This window comes from Mustela erminea, chromosome 11, assembly GCF_009829155.1.
Source record: "Mustela erminea isolate mMusErm1 chromosome 11, mMusErm1.Pri, whole genome shotgun sequence".
Taxonomy (NCBI): Eukaryota; Metazoa; Chordata; class Mammalia; order Carnivora; family Mustelidae; genus Mustela; species Mustela erminea.
Genome location: NC_045624.1, coordinates 19,434,103 through 19,447,786, shown reverse-complemented (window position 1 = coordinate 19,447,786; position 13,684 = coordinate 19,434,103). Strand labels below are relative to the sequence as shown.

Genomic DNA, 13,684 nt, shown 5'->3' with positions numbered 1-13,684 from the left:
AGACGGAGGAGAAATAAACTGTTCATAAACTTAGAAGAAATCTATTAGAAAATTAAAGCACTGGAGATAGTTTGCAATTTGCAAATAGTAAATCAATTGTTTCTGAGTTCATTTTAGTATAAATATTTGCTCCTAAGTCTCTAATATTCCCACAAGTAATCCATTTCACAAAAGATATGACATAACCTGCCAAAGCTTAATAGAGGGTTCAGAAGCTGGATGAGGAAAAAAATCCTCCCAAGAGTGCTTAACAGTGAATTCATTCTCCTTTTCTTACAAAATGTTTTCAAAGAAACCTTAGTACTGATTTCTAATAATTCCGTATAAAAAGCCAGAAAACAATAGAGAGAAAGAAGTGCGAAAGAATTGACTATCAACTAAACTTTTATCTCTCAATTTTCCTACTAAAAATTCTAAAATTAAAATTTTGAAATACCAGAGGCACCATACGCACCAGAATGCCGCTGAGACTTCGAACCAGATGGGGAGGTTTCCTTCATGCGATCAATCACATTTTCCGAAAGCTGAAAAGGCAACATCAAAACAAAATCAATTACAAAAAAACAAGAAAGAAAATGGTACCCCAGCATCCAAGTAATGCAGTCATCCACATCAGTATGTGTAACAAAAGGCCTAAAGAAATCTAATAGCTCTGAAACTGGAAGCAAGGAAGAGCAGTGTGAAGATTTCAAGACGCACCCCACAGCACTATTCCTTTATTTCTTCTAAGGCTGTTAATTGCTCATTATAAATAACTCCCCTCCTCATTTTGTACAGTGCATTAAACTATAATCTTTGAGAAAACATAAGCCAAGAAAACTCCTTCGACTTTCCTCCCCTAATCCTACAAATTAATTTTGCAAGCAACAGGTCTTAGCTTCTTCCTTCCCTCCAGTCCCAGAGGAAATGGTATCCGTCCCTCGCTCCTGTTCAAGCTAATCACAAACAATTGCTCTTTCAACAGATTTTATTATGCACCACATCTGTGCCAGGAACTAGGCTAGACTTGGGGTATTTCATAGTCATCAAGTTGCTTAAAGTAGAGTAGAAGAAACAATCGTCAGGCAGTGGAACGTAATGGGAAGGGCACCACCTAAGTCAGCGGGCCTGGAACGGAAGTATACAGAAAGCATAAGGGACAGGACATCTAGCCAGGCTTTGGGCGTGGCGCTGGGAAAGATACACAGGTGTTAGGAAGAGAAGCCGTAGCATAACAGCACTCCAGGAAGAGGGAAACACACGGCCGTATAGATGAGAAACTGGGCTTGCCACCACCAGACACCAAGCACAGATAACAAGTAGGCAGTTTGCAATAAGGCAGAGGCTCTGAGAGTTCTCAGCCCCCAAGTTAGTATCATACCATTCTTTTTACTTCCTTTATTGCACTTGCCACTGTGTGAGGCATTCTTGTGTGTCTGCCTTTTAACACTCAAAAGGAAGCTCCGCGTGCAAGCTAGCATTTGGCTGTCCTATTATGTCCCCGGAGCCTCAATAAGCTGGTTAACTGGAGGAGGGGCTAAATAAATGACTGAAACAACGCTGAATGAACGGGAAGAAAGGCTGAAGCAGGAAGCTGAGGAGGGGGAGACGGAAATAGTGAGAGAGGGCGCAAAGGGAAATACGGTTTTAGATTCCGAAGACACCTAGTAAACCTTTTAAGTGAAACCGTCTAAACGGATTCTGAGGGCAACTGGGCACTTCTGGAGGATTTTAAGCAGGGCGGTGACAAGATCGGACTTACTTTTTAGAAAGATCACTCTAGCTACAGTGTAGAGAGCAGATTGGAGGGGGACAAGAACAGAAGCAGGAGGACCCCTGAAGCAGGAGGACCCCTGAAGGAAGCTAAAGGACCAACTAAGAAGCTATTAGACATATGGCCACACAAAGATTCGTGCAGGAGTGTTCAGAGCAGCATTATTCATAAGATAGCAGGAGTGAAACCAAGCAAATGTCCGTCTACTGGTGAAGAGATAAACAGAACATCGTGTGTCCATACAATGGAATAAAAATCAGCGCTAAAAGAAGTGAGGTTCTGATAAATGCTACAGTATGGATAGACCTAAACAACAATGAAGGGGGAAAAGCCAGACACAAAAGGCCACATATTGTATAATTCCATTTATATGAAATGCCCAGAAAAGGCAACTCTGCATTGATAGAGAGTAGAGAGGTAGATGCCTAAGGCTAGAATAGGAATGGGGATTAACTATAAAATGGGCATCTTACTGGTTTAACTATAATCTTATTGGATTAACTATAAAATGAGATCTTATTGGTTTGATGGGAATGTTTTAAAACCAGATTGTGCTGATGTTTGTACAATTCAGTAAATTTATTAAAAAGTTTTGTATGCAGAAACAGGTGAATTTTATAATATGTAAATTATACAATAAAGCTGTTACTAAAAAAAAACTATTATGGTACTCCAAAGGGAACACATTCAAAAGATACTTAGGATTCAAAATAGCTAACATTCACCAATTCCTTATTATGTGCCAGACATTACACTAAACAAAACGCTTTCCTCATTTAATCCCTAACAATCATAGGAAATAGATAGTTTTACTATCGCCACTGTATAGGTGAGAAGCTGAAACACAGCTAGATAATATATCTGCTCTGGATTTTACTTTTGATCAATAATGGAGCCAGGATTCAAACCCAAGAAGTCTGAGTCTCAAGGTTCCATTCAGGTATCCTGTTTTACAGGCAGACTCGGGGTCTGATCAGATGTGGAAGTGAAGTCATCAGGACATTTAGGTTTCTGGGCCACGTAAATGGGCGATCCTTCTCCGCCACCCAGAGACCTTCCACTTCCACTTCCTTGATTCACTACTATCTATCTAGCTTATACCCCAACACAGCGGTGTTCTTGTAAAAGTCACCAGTGACCTGGGGCGCCTGGGTGGCTCAGTGGGTTAAGCCACTGCCTTCGGCTCAGGTCATGATCTCGGGGTCCTGGGATCGAGTCCCGCATCGGGCTCTCTGCTCGGCAGGGAGCCTGCTTCCCTCTCTCTCTCTCTCTGCCTGCCTCCCTGCCTACTTGTGATTTCTCTCTGTCAAATAAATAAATAAAATCTTTAAAAAAAAAAAAAAAAGTCACCAGTGACCAAATAACCTTTTGTATTTATATAAATAACTTTTATACTTATAAAACACCTAAGTTACATGGCTTCCCTTTAGTATCTAACACCTTTGCTCACTGTCCTCTTGTAGAAACCCGTCCACTGGCTCTTCTGACCTCCCACTACCCTGACTGCCCTCGGACTCTGGCCGTATCTTCTCTCTTGCAGGCTTCCCCTTCCCTGCCTACGCTTCAACGCCAGAGGGCCCCACATTGGCTTCCTTGCCTTTATTCTCTTCTCACTCTAAGTGCTCCTGTTGATCGTCTTATCCACTCCCTTGACCTGTAACTGCAGTTCATCAATTAACGCATTCTAAATCCTTTATCTCCAGCCCAAGACCTGTGTGTCCCAAAAGCTAGACCTATACACTGAACTGCCTGACGGACACCTCCTCTTGGACAGACCACAAACGCCTCAAGACCAACATGTCCTAAACTGCATTCATGTTTGCCAAAATCTCTTCTTCCTCTTGCCTTCCTTCACTCATTAATGACGCCACCTCCATGCAGCTTTCCAAATCAGAACAAAGGACTTGGCTTCGACTCTTTGTTCTCCCTCATTCTCTTTGCTGTAAATTCCTCAACCCCTAAATATTCAAAGAACACATTTCTTCTCTCATCCCCCTTCCCCTGGCCTAATTCATGGTACCCTCAATAATCCTCCTAAAATACAAATCTGATTATGGTAACTCGCTGCTTCAAAATCCTTCATACCTTCTGTTGACAGAGAAGTCCAAATTCTCCTGCAGAGCTTTCAAGACTTCCTCATCATTTGGTCATGGCCTAACTCTCCAACCTCAATTTCCACAGCCCTTTGCCTAACTACTTCATACCTCGTTCTCTACCCATACCGGCTACTTTTTGGATGCTGTCTCTTTGCTTTTACCCATGGCCGTACTGCCTTTTCCCCTGGCCCCGTGGGAGGGAAGCACCTTTCATAACCCAGTTCAAACATCCTAACACCTTCTCTGCCCAAATCACCTCCCCACTCCATTCCAACTCTGCCAACCCAAGGCTACCCTTATTCGTGCCCCCCCACACCTTGCACCAATCTCCCAACATGGCACTCCACGACAGAACAAGTATTTGCCTTTCCACAAAACCGTGAGCTCCTGAATATTACTCAATCATTCACTAAATGTTTACCAGGCCAAGTACTAATCAAGGCCCTTGTGATAACAAGAGTGAACAAAACAGTTTGTACCTGAGCAGTTACTAACATCTCAGGACCAAAACCAGAATGCAGGGGATACGGTTAATGGAAAGACTACAGCTCAAAAGCTGGGGTCTTTGGAGGAAAATCCCAAGACTCCTCTAGGAAGAGAAATGGAAGTTAGAAAGGACAATGTCAAGGAACTTTCTATTTGAAGATGCCAGGGTCAGCTGCTTCTTTCCTAACAACTGACAGCCACTGACACTGCTGCTTAAACTCATCTGCAAAGCTGAGATACATCTTAGGGAAAAACCCTTTAAGACTGACCACAATCCTCTCAAATTTATAGATGAGGAAAAAGTCCTGAGTAACATCCACTTACTGGTAGCATCAGGATAAGAAGCAACCCCCAATCTCTAGTCCAGTGCTTTCTCTGTTAAACAATACACCCCTACAATCCTATGTGAAAATAAATCCACTTCCTCTTAAGGAGATAAAATGAGGCTTACTGAAGTTTTAGAATCTTTAATAGCTTCTCGGCCTTTTGGCTAAGATCAAGTATAAAGTTTTAGAATCTTAAAGCGATTTTAAAGCTCATTCAATATATAATATAATATACTACATATCATATGTATTCATAGGCCATTTTATAGTACTCTATACAGGAAAACTGTACCATAGAATTAATATATTTTAATAATAATAGTATAATTTAAAATAACTTATGTAATTAAGATATTTGTGCTATGTTATGGGCTATTCATAGGTCTGGCTAAAAGGAGAATGGATCGAGTAAAGTTAGGGAAGCTGAGATTTAACACGGTCTTTGTGTTTTTTCACATAGGGCAGGATTAGCTTAGCTGTGCTATTTTAATTCATATCAGTTTTGATATATAGAAAATTCAATAGATCAACAAGATATTCCTTCAGAAGCACAGAATCCTACCATGTTAAGATTGGAAGGAATCTTAGCAATTATCTATTCTAATCTCTTTGTTTTAAAGAGGAAAATAAGGAATAAAGAAGTTCAGTGACTTGCCTGATGGTATAGCCACTTAGTAGTAATAAACTGTGCAATTAAAAAAATACAGTACTCTATAATACACTACACATATTATATACTGTGTATCGTATACTACCATATATGCCGTGGATTATACAATTATATACAACATATTGTATATGTTACATACTTAATATAATTTATTATATTGTTAATATTGTTCATAATTAATATTAATATTGCTTATTGTATGTTACATAGTTAATATGTTTATAATTTGTCATGTTTGCAAAGTTAATTTCACATATATATGTATATAATTTTGATTTTAATTTCTATTTCTATAGTTCAGGCCAAAGTCAAAGAATTACAACTACACTAAATATATATTCTACCCAATCAGAAAGTGAACGTGTTTGCTAAAAATCAAGTGTTAGCCATAAGTTTTCATCTGTATTGGAGACTGGCTACCCTTTCTTCTGAATACCACTTCATCTACTTTTCATCAAAATTCACTTATTGCCAGGGCACCTGCGTGGCTCAGTGGGTTAACCCTCTGCCTTTGGCTCAGGTCATGATCTCAGGGTCCTGGGATCCAGCCCTACATCGGGCTCTCTGCTCAGCAGGGAGCCTGCTTCCTCCTCTCTCTGCCTGCTTCTCTGCCTACTTGTGATCTCTGTCAAATAAATTTTTTTAAAAATCTTAAAAAAAAAAAATTCACATATTGCCATTACTTATGGCTACTTTCAAAATGAACGCTACAAAACTCCTTCCGGTGACTAAAGCAGCCTCGAATATCATTTCTTTTTTTTTTTTTTTTTTTTTTAAAGATTTTATTTATTTATTTGAGAGAGAGACAGTGAGAGAGAGCATGAGCGAGCAGAAGGTCAGAGAGCAAAGCAGACTCCACATGGAGCTGGGAGCCCAATGTGGGACTCGATCCCGGGACTCCGGGACCATGACCCGAGCCGAAGGCAGGCATCCAACCAACTGAGCCACCCAGGCGTCCCTCGAATATCATTTCTTAAGAGCAAAATCCAAGGCTAACCTGAACGGAGGAAGTGCCCTGGCCACCCCCTAGCTACACAGTCCTAAGGAAGTCATCTCCATCAGCCTCATTTTCCTTGTTTGAAACTGAAGAACACCTAAGCCCAAGTTATAGGGAGGATTGCAGGTGCATTATAAACTCTAACATGCCACACACACATTTGGTAAAGATACTACCAATACAGCGCCAGTCAGGGGGACCTCGACTGATCAGTTCATCTCAGTCCGTCCACCAACGGACGAGTTTGTGCCGAGCCCCTTCGCTACACAGTACGTGAAGACCTGGGCTACAGTTATTGCCAGAAACAGCTACCTACGTCCCAGCAGGATTATATAAAGTGCTCCTTTATCCCTATCTCCGCATTTATCCTTACCTACGAATGCTCTTTGGCTACAGAGTCTCTTTCAGCCTAATCACTAATTGTTTCCTTTCACTTTTGTGGCTTACCTGATGCCTCAAAACTTGCTACTTAATATTAAATTCTATTAGCAATTCAAAACATTTTCCAACGTGGTCTTTGATTATATTTCAGTACATTTATCAGCACGCCATCTGAAGGAGCACAATTCATCTTTTGAGTTGATAAACATACTGCAGGGCTGTGTGGAGAGTCAACCTCCCTCTTTTGTCCTTACAATCTTCCTAAGTGGATCCGCAGGCCCTTGCAAAGGCCCATCTATGGCAGCCGACAGTAGTAACTCTGCTTACTTCAAGTATGATTCACCCCATCCCCAGTACGTTCCCAGCCAAGGTGCTACAAGGCAAGGGCCATGCTGTGTTACCCTCTTTATCTCCAGTTAATACCAGATGAGCTGACCTTCTGGCTGCAGAAATGAGTTCAGACCGGCACACTCACCTGATCTCCTCTGTGAACTGGGGTACTCATGAAGCAGCTGACAAGATTTAGACATGCTGGTCGGGGTTACATACACAATCTGTAGCTTCAGAACAACTCTTCCTTGTGATGTGAACTGACCCAAAGAAGGGTCAGGGGTAGAACATAAGCTTCTGCAAGGACTGGATAAGCAGCCCTCCGCAGAAGCAGCTTCTTCAGGAAACATCTTTCCTTAAACAGGGTACTTCTGTTAGAAAAGCTTTTGTCCTATTTAAAGATCTGTAGCAACTATACCTGGTTTCTAGACCTCTCTGCACTCCCCATCAAGGCAAATACCATGTGTAAAAAGTATTTGCAGCAAAGAATGGTAAAATATCTCTCTCTCTCTCTCTCTCTCTCTCTCACACACACACACACACACACACACACACACACACACACAAAACACTCTGGAATTATGCCCTAAGGTCCATGGACTCGGGGATGTATAGATTGGTTCTTCAGCTGAATGCAAAATAGTCTGCTTATTACATTGTTCTGGGCAGAGTCCACAGTTTAGAGATTTACAATCATCTGCAAACTAAAAGAAACACTGTTCTACTCTAACAGATAACTAAGAGAAGATGGCCAGGGCCTGCTAACATCACAGACTTCAGTCCACTGACTTTGATTATCTGCCCTAATCTCTACTGCTGCTAAAGGAAAGCTTAAGGAAATGGGGCTTATTAAGTTCTAGGCTGTACCACTCACCATACCAACATGTGCTGTGGTCTTCCCACTCAAATCTTCCCACTCCCCTTGGCTGGTCTTACCTAAAATGAGCACAAACATATCACCCACCACTCTAGAATCCAGTATTCTCAGAAACAGGAGGCTGCATAAGAGGGACAAAGAGGTGAAAGTATTTCCACGTCCAAGGAACAGAGAAAAAGGAGAAGAGAACTCCTTCCAAGCTGCCCTTCTAAGAGGTAAATTCTGGAACCGTATGAGACAGAAACAAATCACACACCCATCTTCATATTTTTCTCTTCCAGATAGGCCTTAATCAAACTGACTAAAGGACTCAGACTCATTTTCTCACTTGGTCTTCCTTCCGTGTAGCATAGGTCATCTTCTGTGGGGTGTGAAATAGGAGTCCTGTGTTCTGGTTTGCTTTTTTTTAACGACCATTTTAAGACATAGGCTCCAAAAACTGCCATTATTATTAGGAAGATATTACTCCTAAATACTTACTTAAGGGCATGGCAGGGAAAGGACAGATGGATTTCTATAATTAACTTCTAGCTTATGTATGTAATTTGCCACTTTGCAAATGAACTTAGTAGAAATGAACTTCTACTGTCTGTCTAAAATCTTAGGATGCTTTAAAAAGAAAAGTCCTAGAAAGCTTAACATGATACTCTCTCCGAGAAAGTCACAGAATCTTAACTGGAAAGGGACCAATCATCTACCAGCTGGCTTAATTACCTCAACAACATCCCTCAGTATTCCCAATGACTGACTGGATTTGTTGCTTCTGTTAATATACACTCTCCAGAATCCTCGACAACATCTCAAATTAAATAATCTTTTCATTTAGGGTCTCTCAACTGCCAATACTTTCCCAAAGCCTTAGGTGTGTTCCATTTGAGTATCCGCACTACCACATGTATGGTACCTATGAATTTGTGCTTGCAACTTCAAGGCCAGTTGCAGAGATTCATTTATGCCTGGAAAGCACGATAAATATTACTTTGAAAATGATACTCATTGAAGTTGACATTTGCTCTGGAAGAGTTCACTCACAGCTTTGATGTTTCAGATAAACCAGCGAAAAACTGAGTGGTAAGTATACCTTCCAAACAGGCACAGCAGGTGCTCAGAAAAATCCTATTAAGCACATGTAATGTGAGTAATGAAAATGCCTGGTCTTTCTATCCCTAGAAATTATTTTAGACTTGGAGAGGAAGGCAAGACAAGAGGGTGGCCTTTCATCCAAACCATGAGTCGTTTCAGATTTGAAGTTGGATCCAGGCATAAGAATATGGGTGATTTTATTTATGCAAGTGGAGGGAAAGCTATCAATTGCTAAGGAAAAAGGAAATAAACAAAACGCTATAAATACCATGAAAATAACACCTGGTGGGTAAGAATAAACTCTAAACTTAAAATTGTAAGTAGGTCCTTTAATTGCTAGCCCTTGAGGACATTTTCATCAAGAAAAATCTGGGAAAACATTATCTATTAATAAACACAGCCTAGTTACTGAAAGCCTTATGTTGCTTACTAAATGTTACTCTTCCTATATTAAGATAAATGAAGATGAAATTACTATTCTTATCAGTGGAATGCAGAACTGGTTTTCCAGTGGTGACTGAGTCCGTGAATTGCTGCTCCACACTCTGAGTGATGACATCAATATCAGACAATTGGGGAAATCTGGAATGTTTTCTTCAGCTAAGTTGAACGAACCTATCTGCAGTTCAACACCGAAGTTTGGGCCTCATCAGCACCATGTCTTAATCACCTAAGCCAGAAACAGTGGCTCACTTGTGATACCAATATTGTTGCTTATCCTTCCCCATGCCTCAGAGGGAAACAAGAGGACTGGTTAGAGCTAAGAAAAATACAAAGATCAGCTGAAAAAATACACAAAATGCCTGAAAAAAATCACACAGGTGATCAGCTGCAGAACACAGGACTCCTATTTCACACCCCACATCTTTAGATATGCCTATGGGAGCACAATATGCTCTTATTTTTATTTAATTATTTTAAGTTCAATGTAAGTTTATAAATCCATTCCTCTGAACAACTCTAATAATAGCTACTACTCATATAAGTACTAAACCCTGTCAGAACACTAAATGCTTGCACACATTATGTCAAATTTCTCAAAAGTAGTGCTTGATACGTATGTAACACAAGCAGGCTACAGTATCTAGACACTGAACAAAGAAACACAATGAAGAGTGACTTGGGCCACAGAGCCTGGTGGAAGCCAGAGCTAGGACTAAACCAGGTGGCCAGGTTCCAAAGCAAGTGCTCTGGCCACTAGACTAACTATATAGCATCTCCAGAGAATCTTCAAATATTGGATGTGAAGGAACCTTATCGCAACAGCAGCTTTTTATTAAAAATCTACAACGAGGAGCGCCTGGGTGGCTCAGTGGGTTAAAGCACCTGCCTTTCGCTCAGGTCATGATCCCAGGGTCCTGGAATCGAGCCCCGCCATCAGGCTCTCTGCTCGGCAGGGAGCCTGTTCCCGCCGCCCCCGCCACCCGCCTCTCTGCCTGCTTGTGATCGCTCTGTGTCAAATAAATTTTTTAAAATCTTGGAAAAAAAAAAATCTACAACATGTTACATGCTTTAGCTACCTTACCTCATCTTCTTACCAAATATAAAGAAGCGATTTGTCCAAAGCTGCAGACAGTAAACGTTTAATCTGCGACTTAAACGGAGGTCTGTTTAACTCCAAGCTAATGCTCTTTTGTCCAGGACCTCGAAGAACTTGCTGGGTCCAGGATGACCCACTCAGTACTCAATAATTCAAGAGTGTGTCATCTTTAGAGGAAACTGCAATTGGCTGAGTATGGCTACGAGAAATGTAGAGTGCTGCCAGACTCACAGAACTGCAGAACTGGAAAAGATCAGGGATCTTAGCGATCCTGAGCGCTCAAGCCCCATCATTTTGCAGATGAGAAAACTGAACCACAGTGATGCAAATTAACCTTGAAAAAGAAGGACATGAAGCAAGTAGGAGAACACTGCAAGGGCATTCCAGGTGAAGGGTGTATCCTGAAGAAAAGTAAAGCGCAGAGGTCAAAAGAAGCATGGTGTGTGCCTGAATTATAATAATAAAAATAAAAGGTACTCTGAGAGAAAAGACAAAAATAAAGAATACTTCTGTCAAGCTGAGTGGCCAAAAGACACAGCTTCTTTTACACAAAAGGTTTAGAAAGTTTTTTAAACAGTGTCTCCGTTTTGGTCTAAGATCTACCCAATCGTCATTTATCCTATTTATTACCTAGTACTTGATACGAATGTCCGTGCTGTGACCAAATTTTAATTTTGTTTGCTTTCATCACTGTGTCTGTTTTAGGGCAAACAACGTGGATTTATACACTGTTCTGGCCAGTGTCTTCTCATCCAAAATTCCTTTTGGTCTCCCTTACTTTTCTCTTTCACCTTCAGGTACGGAACAGTCAAAACCTAAGGCAAGGTTAAACAAATTTCTGCATGCAACTCAGAGTTTATAGTAGTTTTTATTTTACTCCAGAGAGTACAAACTAAACCACGACAATGTAATGCAGCCTCACTCTATTACAAAATGTGGTGCTATCATTAATTAATATGATATAAAGAAATGGTGGTCACACACCAAAAATTGAGTTCCACAGTCTGAGTTTCTATTAAGGAAACTTTAATAAATTCTTCTCAAGGTAACAGGTGCAGAGTAAAAGTTTTTAAACATTTTAAGTATTGAGAAAGTTTTATTTCCTGATAACAGACACTAGAAATTATTTACACATTTCATTTACTTATGGTGGTTGTCTAATAACAGAGGAGGAAAAATTTTCAAAAGGTTCTAAAACATTCAGAAGTGAAACTGCTTTACTTCCTAGGTTCAAGCATACTTTCAAAAATGAGCGGCTCCAAATTCAGGTGCAGCGAAGAACGCCTTAATGGAGTTAGCGCTGGTGTACTAAAAACCCTAGGGAAAAATCAAGTTTTCAGTTTATGTGTCAAGCACACGCGGGGGACGTTAAAACTTTCTCTGCAAGGTCTAGCTGAGAACTGACTGTACAACTCGCCAGCGGTCTGAAATATGCAAGCCTGCCTCGGGCCCTCTCGGGCTGGCAGACACTTGTCACCCAGCCACTGGGCCTAGTCCAAAACTCAGACGGCAGGCCACAGACAAGGGAAAGTGGAGGTATCAAGTGAAAGAAAGCAAAGAAGCCAGAAGTCACCCTAAGCAGAAGTCGATGGGGTGTGTGAGCGTGTGGCCATGGGTGGTATCAGAGCGAAAGCACGAAACGGACGAGAGCAGATGCAGGTTTTCTCAGAACGCCCATTCACCTCGAGAGGTAGCGAGGCCAGTGCAAAATGAGGGCGGGGGCTCCTGAAACCAGGAGGAGTAAGGCAAGCCCCATTCACAGAAGGTAAGGCTGGGGCTTCCCGTAAGGTCCCACAAGGAGGGAGCAATGCAGTCCCCCCCGGACTGCGAGCCCCTGGAGAGCCTAATTCGACGTGGAATGCACTCCCCCCCCCCCCCCCAGCACAGTGCTCAGCACTTGGCACACGACTAGGAGATCTCTCTGAATGAATGTCCCAAGTCTTGAAACTTCAAGCTTCTTTGCAGAGAACTCGGCTTCGGGCCGGACAACCCTGGGGGCCGGGACGGGGGGGAACCAGGCTGAGCGGGTCCGGGGAAGGTCGGAGGTTTGGGGTCCGAGTCCGGGTGCTGGCCCTCTGCCCGCCCACTGTCACTCACCCGGATGCCCTTCACCACCGTGATGTTCTCATTCTCGTCTGCCTCGAAGGTGACCCGGCGGGTGCTGGAGGTCCCGCCCATGGCTCCTGCTTCTGCCCCCCGCAGAGACCTAGCCCGGACGCACGAGCACTTCAGGCCCCACGCGCACACACGCGCGTGGACACGCCCGAACCTTTTCCTCGCACGGCGGGAGCAAGGCCACGACCCCAAGAAGCAAGGAGAAGGCGCCGGTCCTCCGCTCCCGCCTCCTCCGGTCACGCTCCACAACAAAAATGCCTCCGGTTGGTCGGAGATACGAACGACCCGCCCCTACTCGGTAGGGGCGCTCGGATTGGTTGGCCTGGACCCGGATGCTATGGCAACAGGTGCTGTTTGACAAGGCTTCCGCAGCCGCTGGAAGTATTGGGAATTGTAGTCTTCTTCAAGCGGTGGTGGCTGGGACGTTCTCGCCTCAGATCCAGAGGGCAAGGGGAGCATGGCATTCTGGGAGATGTGGTCTTTCCTATCCCGAAGGTTTCTCACCCAGCGACTTTCAGAGAAGTTCGTTTCTCTCACAAAACATACTCTGAAAATATTGTTCTAGAAACTTAGGTTGGTGATTTAAAATATACAGGGTCTCTTCTAAAGCAACTCCTTGTTTAATGAGGGAGGTACACTCTCTTAATGAAGCCATACCTAGATTTCTGACAATAAAAAGCGGAGACAAAATTTAACAATTTTTTTAGTCTTAGCCTTAAAAAAATAAAAACAAAAATAAAAGAGTTGACTTATGGCCTTATCTCATGAGGACTACGTACTATGTAGTTTTGTTTTTACTTTTACAGTGTTTTTAGTTTTACTGATTCTACTTTGTACAGTGAAAGTTTAAATACTGTGGTTTTCAAATCTGCATTCATGAAAACACAATCAGTTATTTGCACCAAGCATGCAAATCATTCATTTTCTTGTGTCTCCTTCCACTTAAGTTACACAAGCTAGTTAAGCCATAACACAATGAGGCAAAGAAAAGTTAAGTGATTGATAGAAATGGAATAAATTAATGGAGGAA

At 42.1% G+C, this 13,684-nt stretch overlaps 1 protein-coding gene across 3 annotated transcripts in view; it reads right to left on the bottom strand.

Moving 5' to 3' along the window:
- The window catches only part of CHCHD3 (coiled-coil-helix-coiled-coil-helix domain containing 3), a 277,669-nt gene extending 264,763 nt beyond the window's left edge, over positions 1-12,906 (bottom strand). The window contains exons 1-2 of one of the 3 annotated variants that reach the window (XM_032304109.1): positions 12,637-12,906; positions 455-524 (exon numbers count right to left, since the gene is read on the bottom strand). In XM_032304109.1, the coding sequence (XP_032160000.1) occupies positions 455-524; positions 12,637-12,717 (151 nt within the window). In that variant the 5' untranslated portion in view covers positions 12,718-12,906. The remainder of the gene's footprint in view (positions 1-454; positions 525-12,636) is intronic. The other 2 variants (XM_032304108.1, XM_032304110.1) reach the window with 2 other exon arrangements.
- Positions 12,907-13,684: the final 778 nt, after the last annotated feature.